Source organism: Onychomys torridus, chromosome 22 (genome assembly GCF_903995425.1).
Source record: "Onychomys torridus chromosome 22, mOncTor1.1, whole genome shotgun sequence".
Lineage (NCBI taxonomy): Eukaryota > Metazoa > Chordata > Mammalia > Rodentia > Cricetidae > Onychomys > Onychomys torridus.
In genome coordinates, this window is record NC_050464.1 from 9,145,146 (window position 1) to 9,166,039 (window position 20,894).

Below are 20,894 nucleotides of genomic sequence, written 5' to 3' on the forward strand. Positions count from 1 at the left end.
AGAAAGAGAACGACCTCACTACTGGCTTTAGCCCTTCCCTCACACGTGCACAGCTGCTGCCCCCGCCAAGGACACAGCAGAATTCAAGGAGAGACCTGGAAGACAGTTTGGGCTCTCCTTCCTGCCCCCACCACCTTTTCCCAGCCCAGGAATCAAGCTAAGGTATTATCAGGGATCCCAGATGCCCCCAACCCCCGCAGGATGTTAAGAAGTAAAGATGGGAGAGGGGCAAAAATGAAATGTTAGATTTTTTTTTTTTAATTCTCAATTTTACCAGTTAAAAATTAAAGTTTCAGCCAATTCAGACTCAAGAAGCCATGCTGTCATGTGGATACATACAGGACAGAGAGCATGAATACTTAGTGGATCGAGGGGCTCACTCTAGCAGGGTCAGCAGTCCCAGGGACTCAGGGGACAGTGCTGAGGTTGCTCTGATGGGGGACAAGTGCTTCAGATGCAGGGGACGTGGACCAAGCCTGGCCACTGACCACCCCCAAGCTTCTCCTTGGCTCCCAGGCCCGGGTTCCTCAACACGGTTCACCTTGTGAGCAGTCAAAGGGGCAACAATTCCAGAAGAAGGCAGCAAGCTCTCTCACGAAGTGTGTGTGTGTGTGTGTGGGGGGGGGGTTGAGGGGCAGATGAGGGCTGTGGGGAGCGAGTCCTGGTTGAGCCCAAGTATAGAAACTCACACACCGCTTTTCATGGTAAGTGAAGCCCTCGTGAAGTTTCCTCTTGGAGAGAGATACCCATGATTAAGAGATCTGCTCTCTTTACCCCTGCCTGCACCAGCTTTGAGGGCTAAGACAGACTAGAGGGCAGCCCTCAGCTTCCAGTCCTGCCGGCTCACCTCCCGCTAGCCCCTGCCATGCTGCCCTCTGATTGGCCACTTCCTCTCACCAGGAGCTTCGGGGGACCCTCGTCCTGCCTCACACCCAGGTGGTACCTCTGGATAAGGTATGTGGCTGGCCTCATCTGGGACAGCCCTGCCAGGGTGGTTTGCCCAGCTGCCTGGAGGGTAGTTCTAGAATGTTCCCTGCAGCAGCGGAGCCGAAGCCTGCCAGAGAGAAGCTCAGAGCAGTGGCAAAGAAGAGCAGGGGAGCAGGCAGGACCAGCAGCTAGGGCCACTCAAGCAGCTTTTGTATTTTCTAAACACAAGTAGAAAACTATTTTCCCTAAACAAAATCAGTGAAATGGGCCTGAGGCTGGGTCACAGAACGCTACTTGCCAAGCGGGTGTAACTTCAGGGGTTAGTGATGGGGAGGGCAGAGGGAGGGAAGCAGTGACCCCAGAATGACATTCCCAAACCGTTCAAACCACAGGCTGTGGGAAGTGGGTGCCAAGTGCTAGTCTGCGGGGCATCTAGGCCACACCTTGCTCTGTGTTACCAATGTAGCAGCTTTTGGTACAGAAAAAAAGGAAGGGAGGAAGGGAGGGAGGGAGGGAGGAAGGGAGGGAGGGAGGGAGGAAGGAAGGAAGGAAGGAAGGAAGGAAGGAAGGAAGGAAGGAAGGAAGGAAGAAACCAAAAAGACAAGGAGCACTGGGCCATAGTGGCACATAGGCCCAGCATTTCAGGAAGCTGAGACAGGAGGATTGCAAGTTCAAGCCCAGCTTAGGAAGCTTCGTGAGACCCTGTCTCAAGTTTAAAAAATCCAAAGGGCTGGGAGTGTGGCTCAGTGGAACCCTTGCCTAGGGGCTTACCTAGCCCGTGCAAGGAGTTTAGTCTCCAGCACCACAAGAAACAAAACAAAACAAAAACCCAGAAGGAACCACCCTGAATTCAAGGCCTGGGGCAGGGGACTCACGAGATGAAAGGGGACATTCAGTTGAGGACAGGGCTGAAGTGGCAGGTAGAATCGAGGCGGCCTTGGCTACTGTCTGTCCCCAGCCCTCACCTGCCTCCTGCAAGCCAAAGTGCATGTCAGAGGTCCTGCTCTGAGGAAGCTGGAGTCAGCAGCTTTGGAGCAACTCGACTTAGCCTTTGTAACATTGCTTCTAAGCAGAGGTATTCTGAGGTGAGGCGCTATAGCCAAGCGCTCTGTCACTCTGAGCCGAAACAAGGGGCTACCCTGTTGTCACTTGTGGTGACTTTACCACTAGTGACTGGGATGTGATGCTCCCCACACAAGGGGGCTTTCACCAGAATAGAGACTCACTCACCTTCCGACTTACACTAGAAGCACTGAGCTATTCAGACGGGAGGGAAGGGCTTGGTCAGCAAGGTGGGGGCACCCACCCCAGAGTGGGCGCCGTCACATTGGTATGATGTGGAATTTGAGGTTTTTGCGGAAATGCAAGAGCATTCCATTCCACCACCACTTCTTCTCTATGGGAAAAGTCTCCCGATGCACTGGACCCTTTTTCCCACTGCTCTTGTCTCTCTAAAGGAAGAGACTGACCCCGTCACCTGGACTGTATCCAGATTACTGTGGTAGGCCGGGTGGCACCCTGGCGAGGGGCAGGAGGGGGAGGTGGTAGATCTCTAGATTATGAGGATGTAGAAAGCAGGGGAAGGGTCTGTGGGGCTTCCTCATGGCTAGCGAGTCAGCCCACCTTGCACAAAGGCAAAGCCTCCAGATGCTGATGACAGACATGTTTATCATGCCCTGGGTACCAGGCCGAAAGCTGAGGTGGGTAAGACAGAGGAGGCAAGAATGAGGGAACGAAAGAGGAATAGAATGGGGGAGGTAAAGGGGAGGAGGAAGGGAAGGAGGAGGAGGAGGATGAAGAAGGAGATGGGCAAGGGAGAAGGAACAGAGAGAGAGGTAGGCAGGCAAGCTCTCAGGCAGGGTCTCTTCACTTCCAGTCACCATGGTGACTTCCTATGCTTGCAGCATCTGTGAGTCTGGCGAGTCCTAGACACGACACAGAAGACAGTGGGGGTGCAGACAGCCAGGCACCTGATCTGCCAGGGAACTTACCAAAACAAGGCAAGCTCAGATAAAGCTGTGCCAGAGATGGGAGCCCCTGTGTACCCTGAGGAATAGGTCCCCAAGCTTCATATCTGTCCCTGAACTGTTCCCCAACCACAGGGCTTGGTGAGGTCCTCCAGGGTTGCCAGCCATGGTCTACACAGTAGATGGTCATGGTCTTCCTGGCCCCTGGCCCAGGCTCTGGCTTCCACAGATAGCTTAGCTGGACTCTACTTGGTGTCCCAGAGCTCATGGGAGTGAGTTGCAGTTGGCTGTGCATTCCTGAGCACTGGCTATTCTGGGTCTGTGGCTGTGGGCTGTGGGCAAACGCTGGCACAAGCCTGGGGTTCTGCCTGGTAGATGACCAAATCCACTTCCAGAGCAGCGGCACCAGGCTAGCCTCCTCCTTTCTAGCTCAGGCTGCCCAACCAGCCTTAAGGTCATATAGACACTAGGACAGTGTGCATGGCACTCTCTTCTTGTATAACCTTCCACACCTGTGGTAATGGTGAGAGGATCTGCCACAGAAGATGCACACCATGATGTCTCAGGAGCCAGGAGAGCCATACTGAGGCCTGACGACAGATGCGTGACCCATGGTTCCATGCAGGGGCTGCACCCAGTGCCTACCATGACAATCCACAAATAACCTGCCTTGCAGAGTGGCCATGAAGAGCCTAGAATAAATGGCTAATGAAGGGAAAGTCAATGGATGGCAATAATGTCCCGTGTGGCCTCAGCCCATTCCTGCTTCCCTAACCTCATGCTCACACCAGGCACGCAGAGAACAAGTTCATGCTGGGCACAGAGAGATGTGGGAGAGGGCCCTTTGCCTATTCCAAGGAGCAGCTCCACCTGGAAAATCCTCCTCCCCCAGCCACTACCACCCCAGCCCCAGCTTCCTGAAACCTCCCAGGCAACAGACGGGAGGCCTTCGAAACACAGCTTACTTCCTGCTTGAAGTTTAGTACTACAGAAACGACTGGCTGGAGAGCTTGGAGGATAGCTCAGTAGGGCTGGGCAGGCACCCCGCACTGGTCCCTGATGTGTGGGGGGACTGGTGGCTTCAGTGGTGGCAGCCCTAGGGTGGAGCTTGGACTCATCCCACCTGGTCATCTGCTTTCCACAGCCTCCAGGTCACTGGCTGGCATCCCTTCCTTTCCTGGGATTGCCTGCTCCTTGCTCACGGGGCTCTCTCTGCTCCTCTGACTGGGCCCAGGCAGAGGAGGAAGGCTGCTGGGAGGTCTGATGCCAGGGATAGGTCTGGGCTGTGTCCAAGCTGTGGCTGTTGCTTAGGGCCTCCGTCCAGGAGGACCAGCACTGAGCTCCGGGAGGCCTTCACGTCTGCGTCATGCAGCTGCTGTTACTGTCTGCAGAATCATCTCCCATTCCCAAATGGAGGCAAACATTCAGTGGCTCCTACTCCCGTGACCCGGTGCATGTTCAAAGTGCTGCTGGTAGCTTGTCTGGGCATGCCAAGGGACCTCTGGGGAGCCAAGTCCTCGGCTGACCTCCATACTTTGGTTCTTGCCACACTGTAATCAAACTTGGCACCAACTGCTGCCCGGAGAGGTAGTTTCCTTTCCGGTGGATAACAGCCAGGGACCCCCAGCTTCAGGTAGAAGAGAGGGTTTCCATTTGCAAACTGGACACGTCTTGGGGTGCTCAGGAAACTGGAATGTGTGAGGGGAAGGCAATGTGAGCAGATGGTTGCACAGATCCTCCAGCTGCCAGGAATACAGGACACATCCCCTGCTAGCTTCCACGGGCCCATACCAATATCCTCCCTGCTGAGCAAGGGGCTGGCTGACATCCCCTGAAGCTGCCCAGGTTTCCCTGGATGTCCGCTGTAGCTTGCCGCTCTGGGTTCAGCCAGTGCTGTGGGAATGGATGCCACGGCCACTGGCCCTGGCCTGGTTTTCCAGCCAAAGCACTTTGCAACATCAATGCTGGAGCCGCTGATCCTTCTTGAAGTTATCGGGGAGAGCGGTATGTTCACCAGGGGCTGGTGTGAGTGAGTGCTTGGGTCTGCAACTGCTCAGCTGGCTACCAAAGGGAACCCCAAAGACACGTGAACCCTTCTGTGTGTCTCAGGTTTTGAGATGAGCCCAAATTCCAGGTTTAGCTGTAAGAAAATATTTTAGGGTCCAAAGCCAAGGTAACCTGACCCCAATTAATGCCACAAACTGTCACTTTTGGGGAGAAGACTGCATCCCAGCCTGAGGCTGCTGGAACATTCCTGCCATTCTCTGGTCTCTGGTCTATTCCCACTCAGTTACAAACAGGAAGTCTGTGGATGGCTCCCAGCGAGCAGCCTGGGTTTGCGCTGTGGCACTTCTGTCCAGTCCTGGGGCTCACTCTTCTTGAGGGTGCTGGCTGGGATCTGTTCCTGAGGAGCTGGGCTAGACCTTCTCCCACAGGAACTGTGGAGAGGTGACGGCATGAGGGAGGGGTAAATAAACACACAGAACCCCCAGATTCATACAATCAAGTCGTCTGAACGTGTTTATGTGTTTTGTTTCAAACCATGGGAGGACAGGAGAGATAAAAGGAAACTGTCCGTGCGTGGCGGCCACCCTCGTGGCACATGTGCTGCAGGCGGCTGTCAACCTCTCTACTCCGTCCTCGAGTGCAGCAGCCGGCCACCTGGGCACCTGTGGCTCGGGTCCCACTCCACCTTCCTGCAGGTGACGTCACTCGCCGGTGCCTGGTCCCTGTGGGCCAGTGGCTGCCATTGCCGTGGGCTGTGTGGTGGCTGTCCCAGTGGGCTCCTCTACCCGGGACCTCTTGACCTCGGGCTCCCCACTGGAAGAGGCAGATGTGGTAGTGGAGGTTGATGGGGTCTGTGTGGCATTGGTGGCCCCCGAGACGGCTGCTGTCGGTTCCTCAGGCCCTACCTCACACACCTGGGTGATGACCACTGGTGTGGATGAACTCGCCTGGGCTGCCAGGAGCTGCAGGGGGCTGGTGAGGGCTGGTAGCAGGAAGAAGAGGTTACTTACGGATCACCACTAATTGATCTGAGCAGTAAAGGCAGAGCCACAGTGCCTACTCCTCACACAGGTATCTCTTCCCTACCCATGGTAAGTCTAGGTCAGACACCCAACACCTGACTTCAAGGCCCTGCTCACCTGCTGCTTCTGTTACCCTGAGGACATCCCTCCCCCTCCAGCCCCTCTGTGTTACCTAATCTTGATGATCACCTCAGTGGGATCTACAAGTGCCATGGAAACAAACCTCAGGGCATGTCTGTGAGGAAGTTTTTGGACTGGGGTCATGAAGAGGGGAGACCCGTCCTGCATGTGGTGACACCATCCCACTCCGGGCCTCAAGACTAAAAATGAAGTGGAAAGCGAGCTGAGGAGCAGCTTCCTCTCCCTCGGCTGCTGCCTGACGGTGTCTTCCTTCCCAACCACGATGGCTGTACCTCCAAAGTAAGCCAAAAGAAACCTTCCTGCCCTAAGCTACCTGTGGTACCAGGTGTTTTTGCACAGCACAAGAAAAATAACTACTGTACTCTGGCACACAGGGGCCTGGCCACTAGCACCCCAACCCCTGCAGGCCCCCTGACTTCCTCCTCTGACCCCTGTCACCCTAGGTGACATCTGGGCTCCCTGAGAGATGCTCAGGCCACTGAGCCCAGTGGATGGGAAAAGCAAGCGCGTTCCTGAGCTGCACTGCATGCGGGCAGGCCCCTGGCGTCTAGGGTCCAGGCCGAGGGCAGGCTGGGGCCTCACCATAAGCGTTGCCAGTTAGGCTATTCGTGGGCACAGCATGCTTTCCGTTCTGAGTGACAGCCCGGACCGGAAGATGGTGCTGCCCGAGAGTCACTGGTGTAGCTGGCTGTAGGATGGTGACTGTGTGCCCAGGGACTCCTGGGGCCATCTGGCTGGCGACCGTCTGGATAACTCGGCTGGCTGCAGGGATTGTGGCAAATGCTATGGTGGGTTTCTCTTCCAAACCTGTGGGGCGGGCAGCCAGTCAGAACCACACATGGCTCCGGCCACCAAGTCCCACCAAGGTCTCAGCATAAGGTTGGCTACTGGGAGAGGGGGCTTTCCAAGAAAATTTTTGGACATATATTTAAACTAACAGGGCTTTAGAACATGCTGGGTGTGGAGGTAGGAGAATCAAGAGTTCAAAGTCATCCTTGGTTACATAGACTTCAAGGTCAGTATTGGGCTTCACAGGACTGTTTCAAACACCAAAAACAAAATAAAAATAAACTATGAAAACCTTCACCTGTAACCAATCCAAATTTAATCTGGGGGGTAAAATATATCGTTTGGAACGAGACAGCTTGCTTTTAGGGCTGTGACCATCTCTTTCACCAAGATGTCATTTCTATGATGAGAATTATTATTACTTAGGTTGGGGATTTAGCTCAGTGGTAGAGTGCTTGCCTAGCAAGCGCAAGGCCCTGGTTTGGTTCTCAGCTTAAAAAAAAAAAAAAAAAAAAGAAAGAAAGAAAAGGAAAGAATTATTACTACTTTGTTGTTGCTAGTGGTACTAGGAATTGGATCTAAGGCCACATGCATGCTGGGTCTCTGACACCAAGCTACATCCCAGCTCCATTGCCAAACCCCCTTTAATTTTTTTTTTTTTTAAAAGACAAAGTCTAGTTAAGTTACCCAGGCTGGCCTTGAGCTTGCTGTACAGCTCAAGCTGGCCTCCACCTCCCCAGTAGCTGGGAGGACAGGTCTCTGCCACCAGGCCAAGCCTGTTTCCATAACGACAACAATAAAATACAAAGTTAACACTGAAATTGAGTTCCCAATGGGAATAACAACCAAGAGATAATGCTTTCTAGAAAATTCTGGGGCTGCCTTTCACAAACAGGGTACACTGCCAACATCTACCCCCAAAACTCCCTAGGACCAGATTTCTTTTGGAAGTGGGCATGGGTGAATGCCTGTAATCTCAGCATGCTGAGGCAAGATGACAGTAAGTCTGAAGCCAGGCCAGCAGAGATACATACTGCAACGCCGGCAAAAAGAACGAATGAATGAATGAATGAATGAATGAATGAACGAACGAACAAACAGGGGCTGGAGAGATTAAGTGGTTAAGTGGTTAAGTGCACCCACAGAGTGGCTTGTAACTGTCAACTCCAGTTTGAGGGTATCTGGTGCCCTCTTTTGGCCTCCTCAGGCATTGCACACATGTGCCACAGACACTGCAGACAAAATGCCCATCCACACAAGTAATGAAAACAAGTCTTCTGAACAGACAAACAAACAAATAAGGACTGCAACCTGAATGCCAACTTGAATGGAAACAAAATTCAAGCAAACAGCTTTGAGCATCAGAAGGCTCTGTCAACCAAAGAAGTAAGTACCCGGGGACAATCCATGCTGTCTTAAAATTCCTTAAAAAAAAAAAAAAAAAAGACAGTAACCCAAGACCCATTTCCCTTTACCAACTGCCCTGCATAAGCCCAGAGCAAACTGCCCAACAGTGATAACTGTGCTGGGACTCTGCTGAGACCCCAGCTGTGGCCACATTACCTCTTGCCTCATTGCCCAGGTCCAACACGGCTGTGCCTGCTGTGTCGTGGGAGCCCCCGGCGGAGCCCTGGCTAGCAAGGATGTACCCGTTGGCTGAGTTGGCAGAGGTGGTTACCACCCTCACCATGGTGACAGTGGGGGCCTGCTGAACCACATGGATAGCATGGCCTGAGGGCTGCTGTGAGGTCACTATGGAAGCAGGCATGTAGGCGACAGGCTTAGCCACTAAGTTGGAAGGTCGGGGAGGGACAGCCATAATCACCGGCTGGGCGCTGACAGGGGAGCCTGCAGGATGACAAAGAGGATGGTGACTTACTTGAGTGGGTGCCTCCCAGTCTGTCACATGCAGGAAGAGAATGAACTCACGCTTACCTGGGGCACTCTGGGAATAGCGATACTCTGGAACAGAGGCTAACTTTGACCCCAAGTCGGGATCATGTGGAATGGGGGAGCCTTCCCGAGATAGGCACTCTGGGGTCTGCAGGCCACTGGAACGGGGGGACATCAGTCCAGGGTGAGTGGGTGAAGCTGGAGCACTTCTGAAATGATGAGAAAGGGGTGCACCATGGTGGTACATCGTAACAAAAGTAAGATACAAACAAAGACAACCCCCCACCACACACACCCACACACCTCTGTTCAACGATTCCTAAGGTACGTCCCATGGCCACTCCCACATCTAACTCAATGATTTCTGGAATACAGCCCACCCTACCCCTGCCCAACAATTCCTAAGGTTGCACCTCACACGTCTTTGGCCCATACTTCCTGGAATCCACCCCCTCTCCTCATGTCTGTGCCCCACACTTCTGGGGGCTTCTCTCTTTATCTCCTTAAGTTTTTCCCAGATCTAATGTTCCCTGCTGACAAAGGCCCAGCATTGCCATTCCACTCAGTGGGGAGCTGGGTGTGTAGATCCTCCATTAAAGGGCTGAGAGGTGGAGGAAGGACTGTCTCCTAGCAACTGCACATCTTGTAACATGCACTGCCTAAAAAGTCCTACCACCCTCTAGGAGCAGCTCAGCCTGTCGAAAGGAAAAGCTTGCAGCCAGGAATGACAATTCAGGCCCCTATCCTTGCTACTTGGAAGGCAAAGGCAGAGGATCTTAAACTCAAGGCCTGCCTGGGCTATAGAATGAGTTCAAGGCCAGCCTGGACAACTTAGCAAGACCTGACTCAAAATAAAAAGTAGAACAGGGCTGGACCTAGAATCCCCCAAGTGAGGGGCTGGGGTGTGGCTCAGAAGTAAAGCCCTGGCTAGCAGGATGAGGCCCTTGTTGAATCCCCAGTACTACAAAAACGCAAACTGCTACTGGATGACCACAATGACTGTGACATCGAAGAACTGAGAGGCCAGTGCCGATGCAGGCACTCCTAGCCCTGAGGGGTCCCTCCCTGTCTCATCGTGACACTGGGACCGAAAGTACTAGACTCTGCTTTCCGAGAGACAGAGGGATTTCTGTGAGTGCCTGCCACTTGCTGGTCACCTGACCCATGCTGGTCAGGAGTCTGTCATCCGAGAGTGACCACAAGCAGACTCAACAGCTATCCACAGAAGTAGCAGCTCCTATGAACCACATGTGGCCAAAGAGCTGTCCCATGGCCTTTACCTCCAGGGACGTGCAATGCTTAATGGAGCTGTTGATGGTGGAGACTCCATCCATCCAGTCCTGCCTGCCAGCAGATAAGCTGTACTCCCAACATGGCTCCATTAATGGTAGAAGGAGCTCTAGGTCCCCAAATCAGCAGGGGCGCCTCTGGCCCTTAAGTGAAAGCTCAGGACCCTCACTCTTTAAACTGATGAGGGCTGGCTCGGCCTCCTGCACACACTATGGAAGTAGCCACCTCCATACCAGCACAGGAGTCAGAACTGGGTGTGGCATGCACACCTGCAGGTCCAGCAGGGCTACCTACCGTGAGTTCAAGGCCAATCAGCTCACCAAGTTGAGACCTTGCCTTGAAACTAAAAAGCAGCAAAGACAGAAGCTTAACTGTCTAAGAGCCAGAGTCAGACCAAGCCCTCAGGCTCTAAGTGCTTCCCACTGCTGAGCCCCGGGAACCTAGCTTCTCAGACGGCTTACCGTGACGACAGAGGCCCGAAGGGGGTGCGGAAGCAGGAGACACCTCTCTGTCTCCGCTTCCGGAATGCTTGCTCCACGAGTTTGGCTTCAGAAGCTGGGTCTATTCTCCAAAAAGAGCCCTTCCCAGGCTCCTCCTGGGACCGAGGGACTTTGATAAAGTAACGGTTAAGAGAGAGGTTGTGTCGGATGGAGTTCTGTGGGGACAGAGAGAGAGACATCTGTGGGTCACAGCCGGCAGAGGGCAGACCTCACAACAGATGCAGCAGGAACTGATGACAGGCACATGGCTGCAGGTGACCACCCTCCTGGGGAGGATGTGGGACACGGGGTAGCTCCTCCTACGCAAACTCCACACAGTAAAATCCATCCCTGTTCTTCTGGAAGAAACAGAGACGTATGCAGGATCTTGTCGGGAACGGAGAAAAGATGAGGCTCACTGGGTTCAGAGCACATCCTGAAAGCTGGGTGCAAGAGCTCAGGCCTGTCTTCTCAGTACATGGAAGGCTGGGGTAGGAGGATCATGAGTTCAAGGTCAGCCTGGGCTACATAGTGAGCCCTTGACTCAGGAAAACTCCTGTGGGGCTGGGGTTGTGGTTCAATCGGTGCAATGTTTGCCTAGCACGCAGGAAGCCCTGGGCCCATCCCAGCACCACATAAACCAGGTGTGGTTCGTGTACCCCAGTGATCTCAGCACTCAGGAAGTAGAGGCAGGAGGATCAGGAGTTTAAGGTCATTGTTGGCTATAGAGAACGTTCAGAGCCAGCCTGGGCTACATGAGACCTTGCCTCAAAATAAAAGAAACAAAGAAATAAAAAATGTTTCTTCTGGATAAGCTAGCCAACAGAAAATGCTGATTACAGAGAACAGAATAAAATGGTATAATCTGTGCCCACTGTGTGCAATGCAGAGGCCTCATCGCCTCCAAGAAAGATAAAACACACAGAACTCATGCACATGGACTGCTGCCCTAAATGATGGGTGCACTGCACTGCTAAAGTCACACGGGTTATAATGCCCAGTGAGTACAGATGCCACTGGTGGCTCAAGGCTGACTCCAGCCCTCTGGAGGCTGAGGCAGTAGGACTGCCATGATTTCAAGGCTAGCCTGGGCTACAACATGAGACACTGTCTCAAAACAACTAAAAAAAAGAAAGTAAGTTGCAAGCAGGCATGAAGGAGAAGAAGTAAAGACAGGTCATCTTGGGGCTGGGATGTACTTGGCAGGCATGAAGCCCTGGGGTTCATTCTCAGCACCCTACAAAATGGGCGTGGTGGCACATGTCTGCAATCCCAGCACTCATCCTTGGCAACATAAGAAGTTTGAGGCCAATCTGGGCTACATGAGCTCTTTTCACAGAAACAAAACAAAAACAGTCTCTCTAATGGCTCTGACACACAGAAGTACCATGGTACTGTGTGTCACCAGGGAAAACACCCAGGTATCTCTGTTCACAGGACGCACTGAGTCTGTAAGTGTTTCCTGTTCTGAGCCTCCAAGCACGCAAAGCCCAGGCCCCCAGGGCCTCACCTGCCAGCCCTTGTCAGCAGTCCTGTAGTACGGGTAATGTTTGGTGATGTGGGCGTAGATACCACTTAGTGTTAGCTGCCTGTCTTGTGCCGAGGAGATGGCTTGCACGATCAGCTGCGCATAGGAGTAGGGTGGCTTCGACTCATCCTAGAGGGCAGGGTTCACACAAGACAGAGTTACAGGTGAACAGGATAGAATCTCCCCAAGCGAGGCCACCTACTCCACAGATGGAAGTGTCCCGGATTAAGTCACACCGGGAAGCCTGCCTCACCATTAGCCTGCTTGCATTAAACTGTGAACCATAGAACATGGTGGAATGCACTTGTTATCAGTAACTGGAAGGCTGAGGCAGGAGGATTGCCTTGATTCTGAGGTTAGCGTGGGTTATGGCTGAGACCCTCTCTCAAAAACCCCAACAACAACAATAAGAATTCAGAACAGTGCCCTTTGGCCAGGAGTGAGGCGCTTGTGGGTTTTAGGCCAGCCTCAGCATGAGCCTCTCAAAAAACAAAAAACAAAAGAACCAAAACAAAGAGGGTCCGGGAAACGGCTGAGTGCATCAAGTTCGGAAGACCCAAGTTCGGATCCCCAGCTCCCACACAAAATGCCAGACACGGTGTCCCACTTGTAACCCCAGTGACTCCTGACCGGCTGGCCTAGATTAAAGGGTGAGCGCCATGTTCAGTGAAAGATCCTGTCTGAAAAAACCATGTGGAGAAGGGCTGAGAACGATGTGGCGTGGGCCAGCACAGCTGCACATATGTACGTGTGTGCAGACAGACACAGGGGAGAAGGAACAGAAAAGAAACACCGAGCCCCGCCTCACAGGGGAGAAACAGGTTCTGAATCATAATTCTACAGTTCTTATCCCCCAGTCAGCAACCAAATAAAAAGACACAAAGACACACAGTTACAACAACGAAGACAAAAGTGAGGCTGGGCCTGGGGGTGCAGGCCTGCCATTGCAGCTACTCAGAAGGTCGAAGCAAAGTTCAAAACCAGCCTGGGCTACTGAGTACGACTCTGTCCCCAAATAAAAGGTAACAAGAGGGTCAGTGGGTGGCAAACTGCTCCTGGGTTCAATTCCCAGTACTGCCAAAAGAGAGTGGGCAGGAAAGAAGCTCTGAACTGTCAGCAGTAGTGGTGGGAACAGGGGGACTGGGTGACAGGACCCCAGCTCACCACAAATGGTCAAGTGCATCCTTTGGGAAATGAATGGCACAGGCAGATCCTTCAGCAGAGCCATGTGCTGTACCCTGAAGGACCCCATCTGAGTCACCCTCAGGACCCCTACTGTGGGGTCTTGGTCACCATGACAACAAGGCTGAGGCTCAGACCTTGGGACTGTCCCCACCAGACGTGTCTGCTTGCTGCTCAGAGGCGGCCTTTGCTGCGAACTCCGCAGCCAGCTGAAGGTCTGAAGTCACGTTCTGGACGAAGCGGTAACCTGATGACCCAGCTCCTCGGGGACTGGCTGGACAGGAGTTGGGGACACTGAAGAGAAGAAAAAACACACAGTTTGAGACTCTGGGAAGGAGGACTCGGGTAGGGCCACTGTTTCTGGACCACCATGGACGACTCTGCCTTGCTGGCAATACCACTGGGTGACCAGCTTCAGAAAAATCAAGAAATACAACCAAAGAACTCAAGAGACGACAAACATGCATTACTCTCTCCCCTGAGGCCAAGACCAAGGCTACAGAAGCCAAGAAAAACAGTAGCCCCTCCAGCTTCAGCAAAGGCTAGCTGCTCCTCCACTAAAGACATGGCTAGTGCGAACACGCCCACAAGAGGGCACCCTAAGGACAGCCTTGGATGGCCAGTAACTCCACACAAGGAAACTTAAAAGATGTTGGAGGAGGTGGCAGGGGCCTGTTGGCAGGCAGGGGAGGCGGCCCATGGGTTCTCTGCCTCAAGTCACCAGCTCCACTGTGACGTACCACTGGCAAAGCCAGCACAGGACCTGGCCGGCCCCACCTGCATCCCAGGGCTGAAGCTGGTTGGCTTCAGGGAGCTAACGGGTTAAGGCAAGCTCTATAGGGCCAGTGAGATGGCTCAGCTTGTGAAGATGCCTGCTGCCAAAGTGGACCATCTGAGTTCAATCCCCAGGACCCAGTTGTCAGAAGAATTTATCCAACTCCCACAGGTTGCCCTCTGGCCTCCCCAGGTCGGTTGGGGTGTCTGTCTGTCTGTCTGTCTGTCTCTCTCTCTCTCTCTCTCTCTCTCTCTCTCTCTCACACACACACACACACACACACTGCACTTGCAGAGGACTGGAGTTTGGATCCCACCGTCTCCGTCAGGTGGCTCACAACCACACATACCTCCAGCTCCTGGGGATCTGACACCCACTTCTGGCTTATGTGGACCCCTACACTCACAATGTTTCTAAAATACATCTTTTAAAGTAATAATAATAATAAGTCAAGGTTTGGTTCTCTAACCAAAGTCCTGGAGGTAAAAATGATATCCTTTAAAACAGAGGCCAGTGAGATGGCTCAGTGGGTAAAGGCTCCTGCGCTCTAAGCTTGACGATCTTAGTTTGATCCCCAGAACACACATGGTAGAAGGAGAGAATGGACTTGCACAAGTTGTCCTGACTCCACACCTGCACCATGACATGTACACACACACACACACACACACACACACACCATGGCATGCATCGGACACTGAGGAGGGTGGGGGTCTGGTCAGTGCCCTGCCCAAACCCTTGGCTGCAGGAGAGCAAGTGTCAGGACACTGCTCTCTTCCACTGCCTGCTGCTCCTCCGGCTGTGGGGAACACACAGAAGGTCACCGCTCTCGGGCATGCCCATCCCCTGTTGCGTCTCATGTCTGCCGACTCTCCAAACTCACCTGGAGTATCGCCTCCACCTGCACAGACAGTGTCCCCTAAGGCCTGGGATGTGACCTCATGGGTGGCTGCTGGTCCACCTCCCTCTCTCTGGGAGCTACTCAGGACTGAGCAAGGGACCAGCGAAAGACCCCTCAGGCCTAGCAGGAGGGTAAGTTACTTCCAGGGTCACAGCCCCTCTGTAGGAAAGAGAGGTGCATGCAATCCTTTAGTTTGAGGAGTCAGTCCCTTCTCCTTTGGACCACTCAAATTTTGGTAATTTCCTTACTTGTAGGGTTCTCTTCCTGTACCCCTCCCTTCCCCACATCCCCACGACCCAGCTGAGGCCTTGATACACACAGGAAGTTGGGTAGCAAACCGAGAGACCATGAAAGGAGGAAAGTAAGCAGTAACTTTCCCCGAGGTTCTCTTCAAAAGGTGGGGAGGCTTCTCATGTAGCTCAGGTTGGTCTCAAACTCACCATCCTCCCGCCTCATTTTTCTGAGTACTAGAAATACAGGCATGAGCCACTACGTCTGGCTTGACTTTAATTCTCTCTTTTTTCCCTTGAGATGGGGAGGGGTCTCATTATGGCCTAGAACTTCCTATGAGGCCAAATGTGGGGATTCCCAAGCATGAACACCAATTCTGAATCTAAAATATAAACCCAAGTACAGGGTGGAGACACTGAGATAAGATTTTACTTCAACATCTACACACTCAAAAAATCAGGTTTCACTGGGCATAGTCTAGCACGCCTTTTAACCTAGCACTCAGGAGGCAGAGGCAGGCAGAACCCTTTGTTAAGTTCAAGGCCAGCCTGATCTACAGAGTGAGTTCAAGTACAACCTGGGAAACTTAGTGAAACGCAGTCCCAAAATAAAAAAATTAAAACAGGCTTGAGAATGTAGCCCAGAAAGGGGCTGGGGTGTGGCTCAATGGTAGACCACCTGCCTAGAATCCCCCAGTGAGGGGCTGGGGTGTGGCTCAGTGGTAGAGCACCTGCCTAGAATCCCCCAGTGAGGGGCTGGGGTGTGGCTCAGTGGTAGAGCCCCTGCCTAGAATCCCCCAGTGAGGGGCTGGGGTGTGGCTCAGTGGTAGAACACCTGCCTAGAATCCCCCAGTGAGGGGCTGGGGTGTGGCTCAGTGGTAGAGCCCCTGCCTAGAATCCCCCAGTGAGGGGCTAGGGTGTGGCTCAGCGGTAGAGCCCCTGCCTAGAGACCCCCAGTGAGGGGCTGGGGTGTGGCTCAGTGGTAGAGCCCCTGCCTAGAATCCCCCAGTGAGGGGCTGGGGTGTGGCTCAGTGGTAGGGTGCTTGTCTAGCATGTGAGATTCTGGACTACACGCTCATTATGCGCTTCCCCCACCTGTCCCGTTCCCCTCCCAGGAAGCAACCTCTGCCTCTTCAGCCTGGCTCATGCCAGTGAGCACTGTGTGGCTGCGGCGGGATGTGCAGTAACTGCTTCAGTCTTGCAGCCTGAGATGCAGTTTCCCAGCAGCACCTCCAGGGCACACACGCTTCTTCTCATCACTCATCTATTCCCAACTCAGAGCAGCCTACTGAACCATTCTTGCAAAGGCTGCCTGGAGAGAGCTGTGTCTGAGACAGGGCCGCCCTGCTGCTGGAGCTCAGGTTTCAGAGCTGTAAAATGACCCGTTGGGAGCAGCGGGCGTCAGGTGAACCCCAGACCTTGGGCAGGGCTTCCTGGCCTCTGAGAACACATAGTGCAGCGATTCACAGCGATTCTCAACCTTCCCGATGCTGGAACACTTTAATTCAGTTCCTATGTTGTGGTGACTCCCAACCATAAAATTGTTCATTGCTACTTCATAACTAATTTTGCTACTGTTATGAATCAGAATGTAAATATGTGATAAGCAGGATATCTGATATGTGACTCCTGTCATATGGTCGTTCACTGAGAGCCACTGACATAGAGTGACTTGGGAAAGCCACCCAGAAAAGAGAAATTTACACCAGAGGACTGCCAGTGTTTGGGATGCCAAAGCAAGAGGGCAGAGCTGCAGAACCGCTTATGGCAGCAAGACTCCGCCTTTCAAACCACACAAACAAACAAAACCCAAACCAGCCTGCCCCTGAAAACTATCCTCACAGAAACAAAGTAAAGCCAGGAATGAACCTGCAACCTTGTCCTGCTCCAGTGATGATACAATTTGGGAAAATTCCAGGACAGTGGGAGAAACACACACCTCATGTTTAGATGGTCCCAGACAGGGACCTGTGGGGACCCTGGGACTTATTCCATGACAGACTGACTGGCTCTGCCTAGGAGACACAGACCCAGCACTTGGTGGAGGGGAGGCTTAGAGGGTGTGATAGAGTCTGAACTTGGGACTGTCACTGAGTAATAAATTGTTGGCCAGCGAGAACCCATCTCAAACAAACCACAAACAGAAAAACCAAGGCCAGCCACAGAGGAATGCCCCCAAGTCCTTCTAACTTCCCCCACACAAGGCACACAGTGGGCTGAGTGGTGTGCACACTTTGGAGTCAGTAAGGAACCTTGAAGGCCCTGAGCATCACTTGGCTCCTGGGGACTGGCCTAGCCCTGGCCTGTTCCAGCAGCAACCTTGATAATCTCATACTGGCCCTGTGGCAGCCTGAGCCACACCCTGAAGCCAGGCTCAGAACTTGCTTCTCCTGACTCCCCAGACATGCCAAGAACCTACCCTGCCTGGTGCAGGAGTCCAGGGCTACCAACAGGCGTGGGCAGCCTGCAGAGGCAGTCACTTTTCCTTATTTTATGTCCCTTTCTTTTCTTTCTCTCGTTTATATGGGGGAGGGGAGCACATTAATCTTCTCTGTATTAGTCCAATTTCAGCAAATGTGCTTCGTTTGTTTCTCTAAACTTGCTATGTAGTTGAGGGAGACCTGCCTCCGCCCTGCTGCAAGTCACTGTGAGCAGATTTCCAACCGAGACAATAAATCTGAGCACCCCACCCCCACCCCTGCTCTAGGTAAACCTGTGTCCTAGTCAGGGGCCACTGCTGCTCCTGCAGACACCCAGTAGCAGGGACCCTCTGATCACTTTCTTCCAGTGTCAGCCCCACAGCCAAAGCGGAGACCCTAGAATCACTGTGTTTAGAACAGTACTGTCAAAATCGGGGGGGGGGGGGGGCGCCTACAGTATCTAAGAACTGCAAGGGCCAGGGCTCTGAAGGTGGCATGGTTAGCACCGTTGGCGCTGATGGTAATGCACTGGCCACATAAGTACAAGGATCTGAATTTGATGTCTAGAACCCATGTAAAAGCTGGCCATGGTGGCCAGCACTTGTAATCCCAGCTCTGGGGAGGCAGAGACAGGAGGATCCCTGGGCCTCACTGGTGAATTTCTAGGTCAGAGAGAGACCCTGTGGGCACCAGATGAATGGTACACAAGGCTGAACTCTTATCTCCACACATATGTGTATAAGAACATGCCCCCGCCCCCGAGTTTGTGCACAGGCACATCATCTCAGCTACTCAGGAAGCTGGAGTATGAGTGTGAAACTCAAGGCCAACTAGACTACACGAGTTCAAGACCAATCTACATATACATGAGATGGTCTCAAAAATATAAGTAAACAAATTAAGTAAATTTAAAACATATAAAACATATAAAGTGCTTGCCTAACATGTGCTAAGTCCTGGGTTCAATTTCCAGTACCTCAAAATTTTTTTAAAAAGGAACGGAGTCACCATGCTGGCTAGACTGTCTTTTAAGAAATGTCTCTCCCGGACCCTTTCTTAGGAAGTATGTGAAGAATATTCTTTAATAAGACAAAGGAGAAAGGCAGGAAAGAGAAGCCTCTGAGTCAGGAAAGATACCCTGTCCTTCTGAGAAGTCCCCGGATGATGAGAAAGATGACCCGAGGTCAGAAGGGCTGGCAGCCAGGTCCTGCGTGAAGGGAGCAGGACACAGAGCACACTGAGCCAAACAGTAAAGAGGAATTACGAACTCCAACAAGGGGGAAAATCGAGCCAAAGTACAGGGAAGGAAGTGGCTGGGCCCCATAATTAGGACACAGTGACAATATGAAGATCAGACATGCGTAGGACCAAAGATAATGTCATTGTATGGGCAGAGGGAGAAAAAGTGAAATCCTGCATGTCCCTGTAGGCAGTCCAAATATGACCTCTAGAACCAAAGAAGAGGCGGTCACCCACACCCGTGACTCAGGAGGATGCTGCTGGCAAGGGGCAGACAATGAGGTTAGAAGCGAGAAGGGTCTTGGGGAGTCCCTCCACCATGTGAATGATACAACACCCTCAGTCTACCGCTAGGTCTGAACAAAACAAAAGGGCATGGGAGGAACTGTCCCAGAGGTAAACATTTTAGACATATCTTCAGGATGTCTGTACTCAGTGCAGCCAAAGTACAGGGAAGGAAGTGGCTGGGCCCCATAATTAGGACACAGTGACAATATGAAGATCAGACATGCGTAGGACCAAAGATAATGTCATTGTATGGGCAGAGGGAGAAAAAGTGAAATCCTGCATGTCCCTGTAGGCAGTCCAAATATGACCTCTAGAACCAAAGAAGAGGCGGTCACCCACACCCGTGACTCAGGAGGATGCTGCTGGCAAGGGGCAGACAATGAGGTTAGAAGCGAGAAGGGTCTTGGGGAGTCCCTCCACCATGTGAATGATACAACACCCTCAGTCTACCGCTAGGTCTGAACAAAACAAAAGGGCATGGGAGGAACCGTCCCAGAGGTAAACATTTTAGACATATCTTCAGGATGTCTGTACTCAGTGCAGGTGAGACAGCTCAGTGGATGGAGGTGCTTGTAAGCAAGCCCGAGACCCAGGTTCAATCCTCAGAACCCACATGGCAGAGGGAGAACCAACTCCTAAAAGTTGTCCTCTGACCTCCACATGTGCATCCATGTACACACACACACACACACACACACACACACACACACACACACACACACACACAAATGCATGCTTAAAAAAGACTGTTCTCCTAAGGTAAGTGCCATGCTACTTAAATCCTGGAAGCTACTTCAAATTATTAACTTTGCTTCTGAAACTGCACAGCACCCAAGGTGGAAAACACCCAAACATTAGGTATTCGTTGAAAAACAACAACAACTGTGTATACATGGTGTGTGTATGTGTGTGTGTGTACATGGATGACCTCAGGTATTGGTTCTTGTTTTTTTTATATATGTATATATATATTCTGGCCCATATGGTATTTATCTTTATGTGGATTCTGGAGATTCAAACTCAGGTCCTCACCACTGACCCATCTGCACAGCTCAATATTAGCTACTTTTAGGCAGACTTAACACAGGAAAGAGGAGCAACCACCCGACAGTTTAGTGGAGTCTGATTGCTGGATTCAGCCTCTTTGGCCTCCACTGAGCCAGTTTTGTGCTTTGCAAAGGCATCCCACCGGTGGGAGATCTAGGGAGGGAGGGCCGTCCAGCGCGCACACACATTGCATACACAGTGACCACACAGAAGTACACAGCAGCTTTATTAGACACGGCACAGGTGATGCCACACGGGCATGCCTGTCATCCCAGGAGAACTAGCGATGATCCCCACCACAATCTGACTCAGACTCAATGTTACAGCACCCCAGATGGTCCCAGAGGAGGTGCAGACAGGGAGAAAGCCAAAGGAACATGCAAGGCCCCAAACCTTTAGTGGGGAGAAACCAATTTCCCCCAAGTTTTCAGATGGGGAAGGAAACAAGGTGCGGCCTGTGGGTACAGACAGGAACAGGAAGCAGACACCTCAGTGTCTATGAATGTCCAGACCCAAACTCTCAAGGTCGTCTTGAAGCTCTACTGAGACAGGCATAAGGTTAAACATCCGGGAGGAGGAACCAAAGTTTACCAAGAAGACAAGCACACAGGAGGCTCCTTTTCCGGGGGTACATGTGCAGACCCCTCCATGAGTGCCCGAAGCCCCAGACAGCACAGCACCTTATACCCATGGATGTGCCCTACATTCTCACTCCCACGATAAAGTGCCACCTCTTCAAGTAACAGCAGAGCTTGCAGCCAGTCTTTGG

General features: G+C 52.4%; 1 protein-coding gene across 1 annotated transcript in view; it reads right to left on the minus strand.

Moving 5' to 3' along the window:
* Positions 1-1,626: 1,626 nt before the first annotated feature.
* The window catches only part of Foxk1 (forkhead box K1), a 41,996-nt gene continuing 22,728 nt past the window's right edge, over positions 1,627-20,894 (minus strand). Inside the window, exons 2-8 of the mRNA XM_036172332.1 lie at positions 13,363-13,519; positions 12,026-12,172; positions 10,498-10,691; positions 8,789-8,955; positions 8,417-8,701; positions 6,647-6,871; positions 1,627-5,883 (exon numbers count right to left, since the gene is read on the minus strand). Of these exons, the coding sequence (XP_036028225.1) occupies positions 5,603-5,883; positions 6,647-6,871; positions 8,417-8,701; positions 8,789-8,955; positions 10,498-10,691; positions 12,026-12,172; positions 13,363-13,519 (1,456 nt within the window). The 3' untranslated portion in view covers positions 1,627-5,602. The remainder of the gene's footprint in view (positions 5,884-6,646; positions 6,872-8,416; positions 8,702-8,788; positions 8,956-10,497; positions 10,692-12,025; positions 12,173-13,362; positions 13,520-20,894) is intronic.